General features: G+C 38.1%; 1 protein-coding gene across 3 annotated transcripts in view; it reads right to left on the reverse strand.

Annotated features, from left to right (window-relative positions):
• Positions 1 to 281: 281 nt before the first annotated feature.
• TECPR2 (tectonin beta-propeller repeat containing 2) overlaps positions 282 to 16871 on the reverse strand; it is a 40882-nt gene continuing 24292 nt past the window's right edge. For 2 of the 3 annotated variants that reach the window (XM_048307874.1, XM_048307875.1), the window contains exons 17-20: positions 13725 to 13873; positions 2201 to 2342; positions 1060 to 1209; positions 282 to 805 (exon numbers count right to left, since the gene is read on the reverse strand). In XM_048307874.1, the coding sequence (XP_048163831.1) occupies positions 648 to 805; positions 1060 to 1209; positions 2201 to 2342; positions 13725 to 13873 (599 nt within the window). In that variant the 3' untranslated portion in view covers positions 282 to 647. Of the gene's footprint in view, positions 806 to 1059; positions 1210 to 2200; positions 2343 to 10275; positions 10774 to 13724; positions 13874 to 16871 lie in introns of those variants that run through there. The other variant, XM_048307876.1, reaches the window with a different exon arrangement.

The raw sequence follows: 16871 nt of genomic DNA on the forward strand, positions 1-16871 counted from the left end.
CTTCTACCTTGTGAATGAAGCCAAATTATGAACAGAATTTCTGGAAATGGAAGGTTAGTATAGCCTTGCAATTATTTATATGGAAATGGATCAAACTAAGTTCATTTCAACAATACAGTGTAATCACGATGTTCTCAGATCTTACTAAAAAATACTTCACCATATTTTCTTCCATGCTGCAAGGAAAAATAATTCTAAATATATGTACAAGAGTCAGGGAGTGATCCCATCAGTACGGTATGGAGTTCCAAGTACAAGAACAAATTGAGAAATGCTTAATGTTTCTGCTGTAGAGAAATATTTAATGTAACAATTCCTTCTCAAAATCAGTACATTAGTGTGCATGCTGTTGTGAAGTACTCACTTTCATTGCTAGGAAGGTTAAATTAAGAGTTATATTTCCGAAGGAGCTTCTACAGTAGTACGGTATAACAATTGCAGTATGCCACACCTAAAGTCTCCCAAAAGATTATGTAACAAACATCAGAACTCACAGCTTGGGGGCTATTTAACAGGTCAGTTTTCCAATACAAAAGTGCTAATATCACAGGTCCAATATGAGTGGCTTTTAGATCCAATATTCTGTACATACATTACAGAAATTCTGTCCTCCTGTTTTTTTCACTGCTTCACAAGCTTGAGAGACTTCATATCACTTCCCATTCATCTTCAAAATCATCAGGGTGAAGCAGAACAGAGGCATCATTATTTTTCTGCAAACTATGGGAATGGCTAAAGGTCTTAGTGAGGCGCTGGAGCAGAGATCCTGAAGTACTGACTGCCCACAGTTCATCTAGAGGGGTCACTGCAAAGCATAAATTATCCATCTTTTAATTACAGTAGCAGGTTCCAATTCTAAACACTGAATAACTAATATTTGGATCTGTTTTCCCAATTATACCCAGAGAAGGCTTTTACTAATGTGATAAAAGCATCCTTGGTGAAACACTTACAGCGTGTGCAGCTCTCCCTGCATATGGTCAGCTTGAGCACCATCAGGCAGAACTCAAAGCAGACATCACAATGTTTTGGACAGACTGTCATGCAGAACCAACTTGCCTGTTAAACGTGAGACATTCCCAGGAATCTTCTTCCAGTAGTCTCCTGCAGGATTCTTGTCAGTGATGCCGTATCGACGAGCAACATCTCCATTGGGGCAGCGTGCCCACACAGTCCTGGTACTTAGAGCCAGCTGGCAGGCCTGCAAACCTACAGGGAATTGGCCATGAGGAGGGAATAATCAGGCTTTCCTAGACACTAAATACACTTGCAGAAAATACAATAAAAGCAGATATCAAGACTGCAAAAGTCTATGTATATTTATATTTTTATATATTTATATATTCTTACATGAAACACTGGTGAACAGAAAAGCTTTTTAACTGCAGACTTGGTATTCCCTGCATCTATTGACCTTAAGGGTTATCCCAACATGGATACAATTTGTTATGTGGCCACAGCCACAAGCAATGTCCAATCAGAGGACCTTAACACGCTTTTGGAGCCTCCACTGTATGTGACTACCACATGGGGAATAAGCCAACAATCACAATCTTAGTTTGTCTAAAAATGGTTAATATTATAGACATTGTGGACTTTTGCCCCCACTTTACAAGTACCCCACAACTAAGTGCCATGAGTAAATGCAGTGACAAATCTTTAAAAAGCAGACAGCATCAATGCACAGTTATTTAGAAAGAAACAAACAAAATTCAGTTTTATTTAAAGGCAAGCCAAAAGTGTAATTAGCTAATCCACAACATATCCAGCACACAGGATTAGTAGAAAGATGTGCAAAATAGCGTAAGGTTTTTCTACCAACACCTAGGTAGAAACCTCATGTGATATCACAATTAAATACAAAACCCCATAGAACAACAGTCTCCTACTGCTTAGGAATTCTGCTTTAGTTTTAACTGAAAGGGAACTGTACTACTAACTGTATCACTGAGTGGCAGCAGCCTGAAATAACACAACAGAAATTAACAAAAAACCATCTTATTTCTCCCAGTTAACTACTCAGTGTTTTTAAGTAAAACCAAGGTCCTCTTTAAAAGATAACCCTTATCAAACACTTGATTGCCAAAAAAAATACTTAAGCATCAATATCCGATTTAAAAAGCAACAAGAAAAAACAACTAAACAAAACAAAACCACTGAGAAAATGGCAGAAACAAGGAACTGATGCATTAATTTTTACCTGGTACATGTTCCCAGTCAGTGCCTACAGGCATTTCATCTGTAATTCCAACTCGTACGTGGACATTCCATTTGCTATCAATTGCCCACAACATCCGATCATTTGGACTTGAATGAATGCTGACCAAGTTGACTCCTACTGGCTATAAAAATTAAGCACAGTATTTAAACTTTGTACTACTGTATCTTTGTACTGTTGTAGCACTTGTTTTTCACAGAAGTACACAAGAGAAGTAAAATATTTACCAGATACTAAAGACAGGGAGAAATGTAACTGATATTTTATCTGCTATTGTACAAAATTATCCATTTTCCAAGAAGTTGAGCCCTTAGTAAGTACAAAAGCAACATGAATGACTGTATCATTACTGATATTCATATTTAATGTTCAGCATTCAAGTCTAATAATGCTAGTATTTGCTTAACCACTGCAATTCCAATCAGATACAGTTTCAATTGCAAGTTGGAAGAGGGAAATCTTCCAATGAAATACACAAAATGCAGTATTTTCCTCTTGCCTTACAGAAAGTTTTCCTAACATTACTAACTCTGAATTTTATTTCTAAGCATATTCTAAAGCAGTATATTTTTACAGTCTGAATGTCTCCTCTTTGCAATGAAATTATGATCTGCCTTCTTGCCTTTACTCCACTCTACAGGAATACAATCATGGAACTCGCTGCAGAGCACTGCAGTATTGGAGCAGCCACACCTGCAGGAGAGGATCCACAACACTACCTGTTGGCAAACACAAGCGAAACACAGTTCCCATTCTGTTCCCAGGCATGTCCTTACTCCACCTGCTTCTACAGAGATTTGCCTTAACTACTGTTCAGAAGCAGTGGTACTGACATTATAACATTGGTATTTTGTAGCAAAATATATCACCCAATCAGGCTGGATGATTGCAAATATCCAGCAAAACATGTACTTTGAATAAAATACGCATATTAAAAAAAAAGCTTTTCTCCATACCAGCCTAATAAAGGCACTGCAGAAGACAGTAGGATGTCTGAAACACATCACTTCCTCACAGAGCAGCACTGCATTCCCTGCTTTAGCCTCATGGGCATAAGATGAATTTCCAGAGTGCTAAATAGAAGAGCTAGTAGCTCTCTGTATGCATAAACCTAGGGATACAGAAGCATGATCTGCATATATATATATAACCCAGTCCCAAATGGGCCTTCTGTGTACGTAACAGTTACCTGCTTTGGCTTTGCTTTTAAAATTCTGGTGCTGACTTGGGTCTGACCAAGCTACAACCAAGTCTGACTTGCATCACCAAATCAATCCTGTCTATTCAAGTTTCAAGGCCCTTGACAGATTGTCTGCTCATGTTTGCTCTCATTAGGTATTTGCCCTCTGTTGGAAGCTTGAGGCTGGTAGAGGCTTGATCAAGTATTTACCTGTGGTCAAAGTAAATTCTCAAGTGGCTGCAGTTTGAACCCTTACAAGTAAAGCCACTAATTGTCTTGGAAAGCACTGACTACATAGAATATATAGCTGCCTAGCTACTTTCAGATTGGTATTACACTACTGTACTGAAAAAAAAAATCTCAACCAACCAAGAAAAACCCCCAACCCCAAAACAACAAACCACACCGAAAAACCTCCAAACATATCCAAAACCAACCGACCAACCCATCAAATGCCCAAACCACACTAAAAACAAAACAGCCCAAAACCCCCTACAATTTTCCCATTTGGACTTCTGCCCCTTTGCTGGAAGTGATCCTTATTCCTGGCTCGGTTTCCATTTCTCCCCTCCATCTTTTATTTGCTTCTTTCTACAGGTCCTTGGCTCTCACTCCCCACTTGTCCCTGCTCACCTCCCCACACCGCTATCACGGGGCAGCGCCTCAATCCTGTGCAGCTTCCAGCTCCATGCCATCCCTCTCCACACTTCTGCTCTTGCAGTCCCATGTTTTCACATAAGGGAGCTGGGCAGTTACTAGCTTGTGCAGGTGGAAGTACTACATGAACAGGAAACCTTTGCCTTTCAACTTTTTTTTTGTATTTTATTTTTTAAAATCCACTTATCTCCTTCTTACCACGTTCTTCTAAATAGCCACCTCTCCCAGATTTAGGACTTTCTGCCACCTTTCCCACATGTGGTCCTTCACACCACAAACTGACAGTGTGTCTGCCTATGCCCTGCAATACACTTCAGGTTCCAACCAGGGTCCTTCCCAAACTGTGCCTGGACACCTTGGTCGGACTTCTGTTGCTGAACTGTTGGGATTTGTGTGCCTTGCTCTCCACTCTCATATGTCAGGATCCCATGCCTCTCTTCCACTGTCATTTGTCTAGAAGAGAATTCTCTGAGAAAGAGCTAGAGGAGTATTTCCATCCAAAAAGACTTACTGAGTGCTTACACCTAGTACCTAAGCCTGTGCATTACTACAGATCTACAGGTAGTGGAAGCTAAGAAAAGCAGAGAAAACACCCAAAAGGAGAGCCACAAAAGGAGTTGCATGAATCTCAGCTAAATTACTCCTGATACCACTGCAGGCTCAAGTGTAATCAAAGCAATTACTTCCACCCAATTCTGCAGCACCAACACATCTAAGAGACAAAAGGAAATCATCAAATTCAAAGTAATGTGTTTAAAAGCTTGGCAAAATATTCTTCTCATTCTTTGCTTTTCTAAGTGAGCTCATTTCCTCCTTAAGTTTTTCCCTACCTCTCTGGGTATTTAACTTCCAGCTTCTCTTCCTTCTTTGTGTTACTTAGCTCTTTCTGATAACCTTGCATCAATACAACAATCTTCTTACTCATTCCTACTGTGAAGGATCCAGGCAATTCCTCTACCCCCTAGCTTTCTGCTGCAGAACAGCCAGTAAAGGACACAACTGACAGGACACCTAGTGACATCATTATACACAGCGGCTTTTGGCACAAACCAGGGACAAGACACTGGAAACAAATAGAGGCAATTCTTAGAGCTTGTTGCAAATGTTTGACCTCTGGGTTATTTTTTACCCAGAAAGCAGCCATCTACAAGTAGACGTACTCTCACGGCTACCAAAGTAAGGTGGGTAAAATTAATTTTAGATTTTCTTGACACAATGTACTATCTTCTTGGAACAATCATGCTGATATTATCTCAGATATCTCTCATTTTCACTAAGTTCTAATTACCATAAGCATGCTTTAAGTAGTTTATAGTTTACATAACAAGAAAATCTCTGCAGCTACAGTTAAAGGTTATGTAGAGTTCTCTCACAGCACTAAAGAGAGATATCTGTGCAAATTAATAAATCTGCTGATAACATTTCAGAGACTGATAACCATGAAAATTAATAAATTATTTCAGTGTAGCCTTTACAAGCTGGTTTAACTTCCAAAACCATTCATGAGATTTATATACCCTGACTGTGAAACATGTCCTCTTTGTAATTTACTGGAGAATCTGGAATTTTAAAGAACCTAGCAGCAGTCTCTCAGCCTTCCTGCTCTGACGCTGACACACCAAACTGTTTATACATTTATCCATAATATTCATCACTGTGAGAGATCAACTTATTATGGATCATTCATGGATCCAGTGCTATTTGATAAAAAATTACAGAATATTGTTTTTCTATTACTTGTAGTGCCAAAAATTTCTAAACTCTAAAAATCTCAGAAGTCTGACTCTTTTAGCCAGTCAGATCTGAATGCAGATTCCCCATCCTCTGGTCTTGTGCCTTAGCTACAAACATCCCAGTCACTCTGTCTTGTGATATGAAGAATTTCCCGCCACAACCATACACTGCAACACTATCAACTACGTCCTTTTCAACATTAAAGCAATATACTACGAGATGTAGATATATTTGTTGTCTGCTACAAATAAAAACAACAAAAACCAGCTTGCCACGTCTGTTGAGAAAACAGTGTTGATAAAATGAAGTAAACTTGAAGGAATCACGTAACTGGCAAATTGGTAAATGGTATCAAGAAACAATGTCTATGCTAAACATACTTAAGTTATCAAGTTGTCCATTAGCTTTATAATTCTGCTCAAGTTATTTCCTTTCTTTCTGCAAACCACAGAGAAGTAAGTTTCAGTGTAAGAATTTAATTTAAACAATAGTATTAAACAAAATCCAAAGTAAAAACTAACACATTCTCCCACCCACTCTCCCCTACATACTACTCAAAAGTTTTGTCTTATTGGTCACAGCTGAACACAAATGGTTAAAGTTCCTTGTCAAGGAAGAAAGGACAAACGCACACAAAAAAGGCACCAGAACATTTTCCACGTCACTTTTCAGGAGCACAGAGTCCATGTACCAGCAAACCTCCATTATCTCTGTTCTGCTGCAAATATCCAGGATAAGGAAGACTAAACATAACATTATCAGTCTGTCCAAGCCCAATCCTTTTAATAACAGGTTGGTGGCTACATTCAGCACAAATGTTCTCCTTGCCTTCAAAAGACAAATCAGAAACACCTTCAGCTGGTCCAGGTCAGGCTGTAAGAAGGCCACATCAGAGATACTTCGCACACTCTTGAGCATTGAGTGTATCAGACCAATCTATTTTCATGACTAACAGCATCCAGACCCTCCTAATGAGGACAACAAACAAAGAATGCAGCTTAGAGAGACTCTCCCCCAGTACAGGCCTATTTACACATTATTTTCTGAGTTCCACTTAAATGAAGTCCTTTCAGCATTAGCTTGCTAAATTAAGTGCTGCTTTTTTCTCTGCAGAGAAGTTCAAGGCAATATACAGGAGCAGGAAAGATGAATTTGTGTTTGGTCTTCCTCGATGCCACGTGTTTTTCAGCAAAGCTGGCATTAAATTGTCAGAAAAACATAACTGTTTATTGTCTGTAAAACTGGAGCATTATTTTCCTCAGAAGCCTTAGAACAACAAGGACCCTTTCCCCTACTTTCTGCCTTTAGTGAATAAAGGGACAAAGGCCTCAGTTGGGTATTTCCAGCCAAGGAGACATCTATTGTGCTGTCTATAACTAGCACAATCTGAAAGACAAAACAAAGCCAAGGAGTAAATTCCTTGACCTCTCCCCTCTGTTAGCTCTAAATTTTTTATTCCAACATTTTTTCCTGCAGAAACATGGGGAAGACAACAATATAAGGTATCAAATCATAGAAAAGAACAAACCAAACCCATGCAACTTACTCAACATGTTCTCAGCAGAATCATAAAATACCTTAAAAATACTTAGTACAACCGTTCCTTAGAAGGAACTAAAAAAATAATAAATTTCATGTAACCACTTTAGAGACCATACAAACTCCAGGCCTACTCAGGTTTGCCCGACTGCCTTCTGGGCACTGTTTTATAACTAAGATTATAAACTGTAATGTAGGAGATAAGCTCTCTGTAATTACCACTACAGGTATTTTTAATAACATACTGAAGAACTGAACTGTTAGGAGAATAAAAATTAATTTTTTACAGAAATGTGTGTTAAGTAAACACTAAGTGCAAACTCCCATGAAACAGAATGTAGTTTAGCACAAGGTAATAAAAACCTTGTATAAACAAAGCTCTAAGTAACCAAGGCTTTTTTTTTTTTTTATAAACACACTTCTAATGAGCACCAGTGAAACACCCTCTCCTGCAGCCTATGCCCGTAAAGTGCATCTCTTCAGTTTTTGAAACTTAGATACCTTACCAAGGAGAGCAAAGCATTTTTTTGTGGTTCAGCTGTGACCAAAATGACAAAATTTTTTGAGCAATATGACAGGGGAGGTGGCAGAGGGAACCACCTCCAGGCAGGAAAGACACACAACCCAGCCCTGGGAAGGCAAATGATTGCTACACTGGTCTGCAAAGAGAGGTGGTTGGCACCTTGTCCGCTCACAGCATCATCATAAAACAGGGAGACAGTAATACATTATAGGGAGGGGCCTTCGAGCTCCTAATTCAAGGTCAAAGGGTCTGATGTGTCCAGCAGATATCCCAAGGTGTCTCCTTACCCTGTGCAACCACAGCTTGTACCTGCTAGACCATGATGTGCATCCTCTACCCATGAATTTTTATACTGTGGTGATGTTATTTTTAAATAGAGTAGCTCTGAAAAACTCTCAAAACTTAATGATAGTTGTAGTTACTTTATCTGCCCAACTGAATATTAAATGTATTTCTTCATCTCTCTGAAAAATAATATCAAATTCTATGTTAACTAACCAAAATACGGGAATATTGGAAGAGTTGCAGGTATAAGGAAGTTCCAAGTCATGACCAAACTGAAGTATGAAAACTGACAGTTCTCTTTCCCACAATTGTTTTCAGTAAGCCAGTCTTGTCAAAAAGCAAATACACCACCTTGAGATCATGTTTCAGAAGGACACAGGAGGATTGCCTACTGAATTTTCTGTGTGTACCCCATTTTGAGCACTTCCCGTGATCTGAAGCTTCTGGTGCTGATAACAATTGCTATCTCCTGTGACAGGCCACACACATACTTTTCTGAATGTGGTGATAGCAATGCCTTAAAACAAGTATCAGAAGGCTATAACTCCAAAGCAGCAAAATACAGGGAAATACAGTGACAGCAGTTTTCTTAACTAGCAACATAGAGGAAGATAATAAGCACTACACTCAGCAATGGAATCAGCATGAGGTCACTTCAGAAGAAATGCTGGAATTGCATTTTTTCAGCCTCTAAAAGCACCTTTTATGTAACTTACAATTACTTAAGACAGGCATGCCTGTGAAGAATAGCACAGACTTGAACTTAAACATTATGGCATTCTAAATGAGCTAAACAAAAGACACATCTGCAGAAGCTTTGATCTCCTATACTTATTTGCAACCCACCTTGAGACAGCTGCTCTTACTACTGCCAAACAGCTTTTCTCTACATCATCTTGAAAAGTGCAGTCCTCCAGGAAAATCTTCTCCCTATTAATGTCTTCAGAGGCCTCACATCAGTGAAGATATATAGAACAACAGACTAGTTAGTCTGGTCTAGAGATAACCAGGCCTAATGAGTGTGTTACTTCTCCAACCTAAGCAGACTTTGGCTAATAAAAGACACTTCCTCAGAATCTCATCCAAAGCAGAATTCATATCAACTCAGAAGATGTCTGTGCAATGGCTGAGCAATGCAAGCTGGTCTGTGCTAGTGAAAACCACTGGACTTGGAAAGAATAGGCATGTGGATATTGCATCGGAAAGAACAGAGATATATCCATGCCAAGTGTGTTCAAAAGTAGCATAGATGATTCTGAGGTTACAAAGTATTTTCAACAGAAAAAATCCCTTCCCCTCTAAATATTCAATCCTTGAAGATCATTTCGAACAAACCCTTCCTACATTTCAGCTCAATGGCAAAATTAAATCCTGAGGACTGCTCACCACTTTCTCCTCTAAGTACCACTTAATGCAGAACTGGCTTTAATAACAACAGAAATCTCACTGAGAAATGCAAAAGCAAGGCAGACGCAGAAGAAGAAAGTCCCCAGATCCACATTAAGTGTTCTGTAAGGTAAGCATAATTTTATTTAAATAAAGGAAACAAAACAAAGATGTTGACAACTGTTTCTAAAAAGTCAACACCCATCCATAAGGCACAACCAACCTCCTTACCTTTTCTTGACCTACGTTCAATATAAGGTATTGAAAAGAAGTTAAATCTATCCTGTATTGATTTTTCAGAATTACAGATAATTTCCATTAATTTCAAATGGTATTTTTAAACATCCATTTACTTCACAGTTTTAATAATTTTTGAATAACTGTGAAAGCATGAAAAGCCTTAATTCAGTTTTTTGGAAGTCTGTGTGTAAGAAAAAAATAGCTCCTCCTACATCAGTAAGAACTTCTACTACCTGTAGTAACTTCTCTTACCGATGATATCAAGCTTAGAGACACAGTTACCAGGCTGTTTATGGGAAGAATAATAAATGAGAAGTTTCTCTAACTTGAAATACACATACCACAGGTGACAATTTTATGGCAAACTAATTTAAGCAGTGCTCATCTGCTGAGACCCTGGGAACTACAAATGATCAACTAAAGCTTTATGCAGTAGCCAAACATTTCCTTAAACAAACCCCTTGTACTCCACAGCTCAGACAAGCTATGTGGATATTTAAACAGAGTTCTGGATTTAATAAAACTGCTTTTTCAATTCTATTCTCTATGAAATTTGGTCACGAACAAAGAGCAGCAATTAAAGAAGTGACAATAAAATGTCTCAATCTATTTTTAGAGTAAGACTGATTATTTACAATGAATAGATGACTAATCACTAATTACAAATACTTGTTCTGTAATTTTGTCAGATAAAGTTGTTTAGATGATAGATGCCTTAATGTAAATCTGAGAAGGTGGTTCTCAGGGCCAGTTTTTAAACTGTACTTGTGGGAAGTAAGAGTTTCTCAAGATGAGATTTTGTCTCAGCATCTTTTTCAGAAGGTACCAGAAATCAAAGCTGAAAGGTTCAAAGAATTATTTTCAAACAGTTCAACTTGGGGGGACCTTTGAAAGCAATTTAAAGACTTTTACCTTTTGATTAAGCTCTGCTCTTTAAAAACCTAAATTAGTCTTACAGTCTATACCAATTTTCTATTTTATTTTTAGTTATTGTTCCTTTAGGCCAGAAATCTGAAAAACATTAAATGACAATAAAGATACACACACATAAAAAGATACTCTATATTATCTATATAAATAATACTTTTTCCTGCTCTTTTTTTAAAATTACATTTTTTATATAAGTAAAAATATATATGTATATTGAGACAAGCTACAGCAGATGATAGTTTTATCCTGAATGTTAACAATAGAATGGAAAAACATTTTCTATTTCCTGGTCTAAAATAATTTAATCAAAGCATTTTGATCACTTTTGTCAATGTCCTTGAAGCAGCTTCCAAAAAGCTGCTTAACTACATAATTATTTTGACTTCTAAGACTGCAGAACCAAATTGATGAATCACAGAAAACATCTATATATAAACTAGTACTGGTCAAGATACTCTAATGATGTTATCAACCACTTCTGAAGTACTGGATAAAATAAAAAAGAAGGAGGGCAGAGAACATATGTTATTCTTCATCTCAAGAGATGCTTCAGTAAGGAGGTACAGCGGGAAGAGTAACAAATGAGAATGGGTTTAGTCTTGATTTAAGAAAAAATACTGCATCACAGAGCCACAGACTGAACTCAAATTATATTCACTCATTTTAGCATGAGCAAAATCTCATCAAAGTCTGTGAATACCTTAGTGAAGTTGTGCAAAGATGGATGCTGTGCAGCTGCAGAACTCCTTTAGGAAGAAGTGACACCATAAAAGCAGAGTCTGCAGCTGCTCACAAGCTGCTCATGAGTCATGAGATCTGGGACAGGCAAGTCATATTGGCTCTGACATTTACTAGGGAATGAAATATCCATAGTTGGTTTTAAATTACGTTATTTGAGAGTGCTCCTGTACTTAAAGCAAGTGAAAAGCAATTTTGATTTCCTTCTTCAAACAGAAAATGGCTGAATCATTCACAAATACTTCTTACAGTATTTCTGTTGCTCTGAACATAAGAGCGAAGCAGCATGAACTGTGGCAAAGTCAGTTAAGGGACAGATAATAGTAAGGTGTTCCTAATAAGCAAATAGTGTTCACTGAAGAGTTCACTCTTCAGATATCATGTTATATTTGTTTTCCAAATACTAAGTTAGCATTTGGAAATGCTTTTAAAGTTCACATATTTTCTTATTTTGCATTAAGCCACTGTAAAAGCATGAATGGCTGGTCCTTTAATGACTTAACATGCTGGAATTGTCTCAAAACAAGCATGTAACCCATGAGTTTTCATCTTCTCTGCAAGCAATGTTTGAATTCTAGCCCTTTCATATTGACTCATTAAATTTGCCATGCCAGGAGCTGGCAAGATAACAGGAAAGGGAATGACACTGCTCGGGGTACCAGAAGGTTATAATTTTTGGAAGGCAACATCATCCAGCTTTGTTGATAAGATAATGGGAAATAATTTGATTTTCAACCTTGTCCACTTTCTACATAAGAAAGTCACTGCATCACATCATTAGCCACAGCAAATCCCAATTCTTGTAAACATCTTTGTATTGAGTAGTTTAATCTACTTCAGGGGAGGAGTAGAGCACCACTTAGTACAGAGAAAATAGTATCAGCATACAGAAACAGCTTTTTGGGCTATTCTCCTGGATAGACCTTTGGTAAGAAGGTACTACACAAGTTTAACTCTCTGTCTCTTGGCAAACTTAGTTTAAATGGAATGTTTCTTCCCTTTTTTTTTAAAAAGTACTGCCTTAATGGGAGATGTCATTACTGACACGTTCAATCTCCTCTTCCTGCTGCCCTACACCCTTGTCAGCAGGGACAACATGTTACAGATAACATCAGAAAGACCCACTTGCAGCACATCAAGAATGAGCACTGTAACCACGTGTTTTTTGCAAGTGGTATTGGCACATATTTATCAGCCCGCCCTGCTATTCTGCAAACCAAGGTACAATTCCTCCAGGACCACATCTTCAGTACAGAATTAGTCATCTAACCGATGCTGTGGTAACTGATGGGATGCATATCTGCAGTTCTCATTTCCCTGTTCCCCTGCCCTTCTTTGCTGTTACACCCTCAGATACACACAAGCCAACAACTGGCCGATGAGAGATAAGCAAAACTAAAAGCAAATTATGTAAAAACCAAATAAATGATTGCAACTCCACTGCCACAGATTTACTTCTATTTCTTAATGTGTACTTTTGAAAGTACCGCATATTTCAAAATCTTTAAGAGAAATGCTGTAACATCATAAAATGTCAATCAAGTATGCAAACACATCCAGTGCTACTGTGCTAGATCAGCAGATGGTTCAGTTCAAGCGATTTCGTGCCAAGGAGTAAAGAATGAAATCAGTAGTCAGAGGTCAGCTCCATTACAGCAGTCCCAAACCACAAGAGAAATTACTCCCATTTCATAGATTAACTTGCAAAGTATTAGAGCAGCAATGAAAGCAAGCACTGTGGTTTAAGGAGAGATTAAAAAAGAAAACAACCAAAAACTAAACAACAAACAGACACTGGAGAAACAGATTTTGTCAGTTTTCTGTATTTTGCAAATATGCTTCCAAGTTACTTTATGAGGCTTCTTTCAACTCTGATCCTCCCAGCTGGCAGGTAGAAAGGATATAAAATTTGCTCATTCTGGTAACAAGGGAAAAGAGCTGCATTTGTACTGCTTGCTTATGAATCACTGCATGACATGGAAAAGTCCCTGAATTCAGGCACAGCACCCTAGCAAGCATCCCAGACTCACAGAGGTGAGGAGGATAAAGGAAGAGGGAGGCAGGCACTTCAGCACCACGCCACTTGAGCAGAGGCTTCCCACACCCTCTGCCCTGTGCTGTTTGCCCATCCAGCCCCTTGCTTAGCACACAGCAGGTACTCAGGGTATAGCTCAAGGCTACACTCTACTACAAAACCTGGCTCTACTGTCTTCCATGAATTCTAAAATTACTGTTTTATTGTTTAGCATAGAGCTAAACCAGCAGGTTACAAAGAATTGTAATCAACATTTTACCTGTATAGGTGGCTCAATCATTATCCATGCAGGAAGCATCAAACTTGGGTTAAGAGGTTGAGTTCCTACACGGAAATAAATGCCACCATTTGTGTCACAGGCCCAAACATGCTGATTTCCACAGGTCAAGCTGATCAGCTTTACACCACCTAATAACAAAGAGAGTATTAGCAACCTGGCATTTTCCTTTCAAATTCAGCAAATAATCAGAACTTGTATTTAGACTTCATTGTATTAAACAAGCTTTAAACAGTCACATAAAAATGATTAGAAGTTAATACAACTTGTGCGAGAAAAAAAAAAAATCACTGGATACAAAGAACAAAACCAACAGGTAGTGCATATGTGAGACATTTCTCTCCTAAATCTAAAAATAAATGTTTTAGTCATAGGAGACTGCAATTTCTAAAGCACATTATAAATACACTATTAAAATAACCAAATTCAAGCAGGGAACCATTCCGTGATAAATGTTATCAGTACCTAGACAAACTTTCACATGACCTAACATGAACTCTTCTCTGTAGCTGGCCATGCTTGGGGACTTTTAAAGGTGTTGATCTGCTAATACAGTCAGCAAAGAACATTCTTAATGGCACCAGCATTTCAAAAATATGAGAGCACATGGGTTATGCATTTCAGTGTTAACATACCAGTGCCACATCTGTAAATACAGGAACTGATTTTCAAATGGATTTATATTCACCACTGTACATATTTATTACATCAATCTGAAATGTGCAGCAGTATTTTAACCCTGTCAGCACCATGAAAATAAAGTTGCCTTAAAAGAAGTGTGTGTTGGAATTTTGGTGTGCTTTATGCTTGGGTTTAGTCTAGATTCCTGCAAAGACAGTAGAGATGCATACCTGGTATTTTAGACTACAAAGAACTGCTAGCTAACTGTCTACTGAAACTCTTACTCTTTCACATTCATTTTAAAATAGCCATGTGATGTAATGTATCTAACATTTGATTTCCTTTTTTCACTCCATGTCGGACAAAACAAAGCTAAGTAATGAAAAAACAAGTTCCAAAGAAAGAGGGACCCAGGCAGTACAGATCCACTACAGAAGGAATGCTCTGGTCAGACTCCAAACTAAAGACTCTAAAAATAGGCCTTGCTGGTTAATTGACCATCCCATGCTGCTTGGGATATCCCATTCTTGGTAACAGTTCTGTCTTCAGGGATGTGAAATCTGGCAACTAATCCTTGTAAAGTGCATCAGACGCAGCATTCCCTAAAGAGGGGCGTGGAATTTTATCCCACAGAGTTCAAGTTCAAAGTATTTATTTCTGCAGAAGGCAATATTCCCTATTGTTAGGGCTTGCTGGGGGAAAGGACAGGAAGCAACAGGACAACATAGCTTTATCTTTTAATTATCTGTAATAGTAAACAGATCCCATTAACCAAAATTATTTAACTTTCTGAATCACAGGAACACAGATCAACCTATCTCAACCCAAAATTTCCTTTAACCATACAGCTTCATATAAAAACTAAAATGACAAACAAAAACTTCTACTGCTTGGTATGAGAATATCTATAGCAACTTTCTTTTGTAGACAGAGGCTTGACTTTCAGCTGCAAAGCCAAAATCTTACTTAAAACCTCGTTATTTCTTCTAATAAAGCATGAGTTGAAGCAATGGCTTTGTCACATGATACCTCAGCTGTCAAAGTGTTGATCCAGACAAGCATCAGGCACTCAAACGTGGAATCACATATCACCTACTCGGCATAGCTGATATTATTTACGTCTACAGTACAATTTGATATTCAAAAACACAGCCCTTATGTAAATGTTTTGGGGTTTCTCCCTCCTCCCACTTACTGCTTGTATCTTAGGAGAAGGTCATGCTAACCACATTCACCTACTATTTTAGAGCAAGCAGCATGAACCAGCAGCATTGTTTGTTGTTAAAACCTAAAGGTCATTCTACTGTGTTTAGAAATCTTGACAGTGATAGTGGAACTCTAATCAAAATAATCTACTAGGTGCTACTCCCACTACATAATGTAAAAGGCAAGATAACTACCAACATAATATGAATATTTCAACCTTAATGCTGGCAAACCCCATCACTTCTATACAGAATTCTGAACTGAACTTTACATAAAGTTGCTCTCACCCCGCCTGCCCTACCCAGTTACAGTCCTAATATTTCTGGAGTAAACTTAAACATACGCTAGAACAGTAACAATAGTTCTCCAATTTCCTCAGCCCCATTAGAACAAATAAAGGCTCTTCTATTACAGCCATGGATATGCACTTGTTAAGCAGCAATCTACCATATGCAACTAATTAGAGGAAAAATGCCTAAAACATTTTCACATTTCAGAGCTAACCCACAGTGACAGGTACAGTGGAGTGTTTGAGCATTTCCTGACCCCAGATCTCTGCTATGCCACCACCATGCACCACAGAGCTGACAGGAACAGCTGAATGTGAAGGTTGAACTCCCGAACTGCTGAAGTTCACAGGCCAGGTATTACAGCCAGCCAACACCAGTTACACTGATTTCCTGTATGAATTCTCCTGAGGTTTTCAGACAATAGCCAGAAGTTATTTATTTTTTCACTTTAACAGTTACTGTCTAAACTGCTGGAAAGCAGTGGTTCATGAAAAGAGTTTCAAATCCCACTAAGGAACATGAGAAGGACAGAGTGGACAAATCTATCCTGTAGGTCAGTAAAAGTAAAAGGCATCAATCAGTGTTTAACTATGGTTTGATGAGTGATTTGGAACCAATTCATCAGTTCTAATACTACTGGTATACAACTGACAAAAAAGTTAATTCTTAAATACACATTTTAGGATTTTTCCATGAAGTATTACAAATCATACACAAAAATTCTTTACACATGAAGCTTAAACTCTGCCAGCTGTGTCTGCCTTTCCTTAAACCTGAAGTTTAAATCGCTTTTCTCAGACCAGTCATGAACACTGCCATCAAAAATGGAAAAACTGCAAAACAGTTGAATTATTTTTAAAACGGTGAGAGAATGGTACATAGTCTCAATTTCCTTTATCTTCACTTGAAATAGGAATGCAGATCAGCATGAAGGTAAGAATGCTCTAACAGTCAGACTATTCAAGAAATAAATCTGATTGGAATATTACTGATGAAGTTGGCAAATAACCTA

Source organism: Corvus hawaiiensis, chromosome 6 (assembly GCF_020740725.1).
Source record: "Corvus hawaiiensis isolate bCorHaw1 chromosome 6, bCorHaw1.pri.cur, whole genome shotgun sequence".
Classification (NCBI taxonomy): domain Eukaryota; kingdom Metazoa; phylum Chordata; class Aves; order Passeriformes; family Corvidae; genus Corvus; species Corvus hawaiiensis.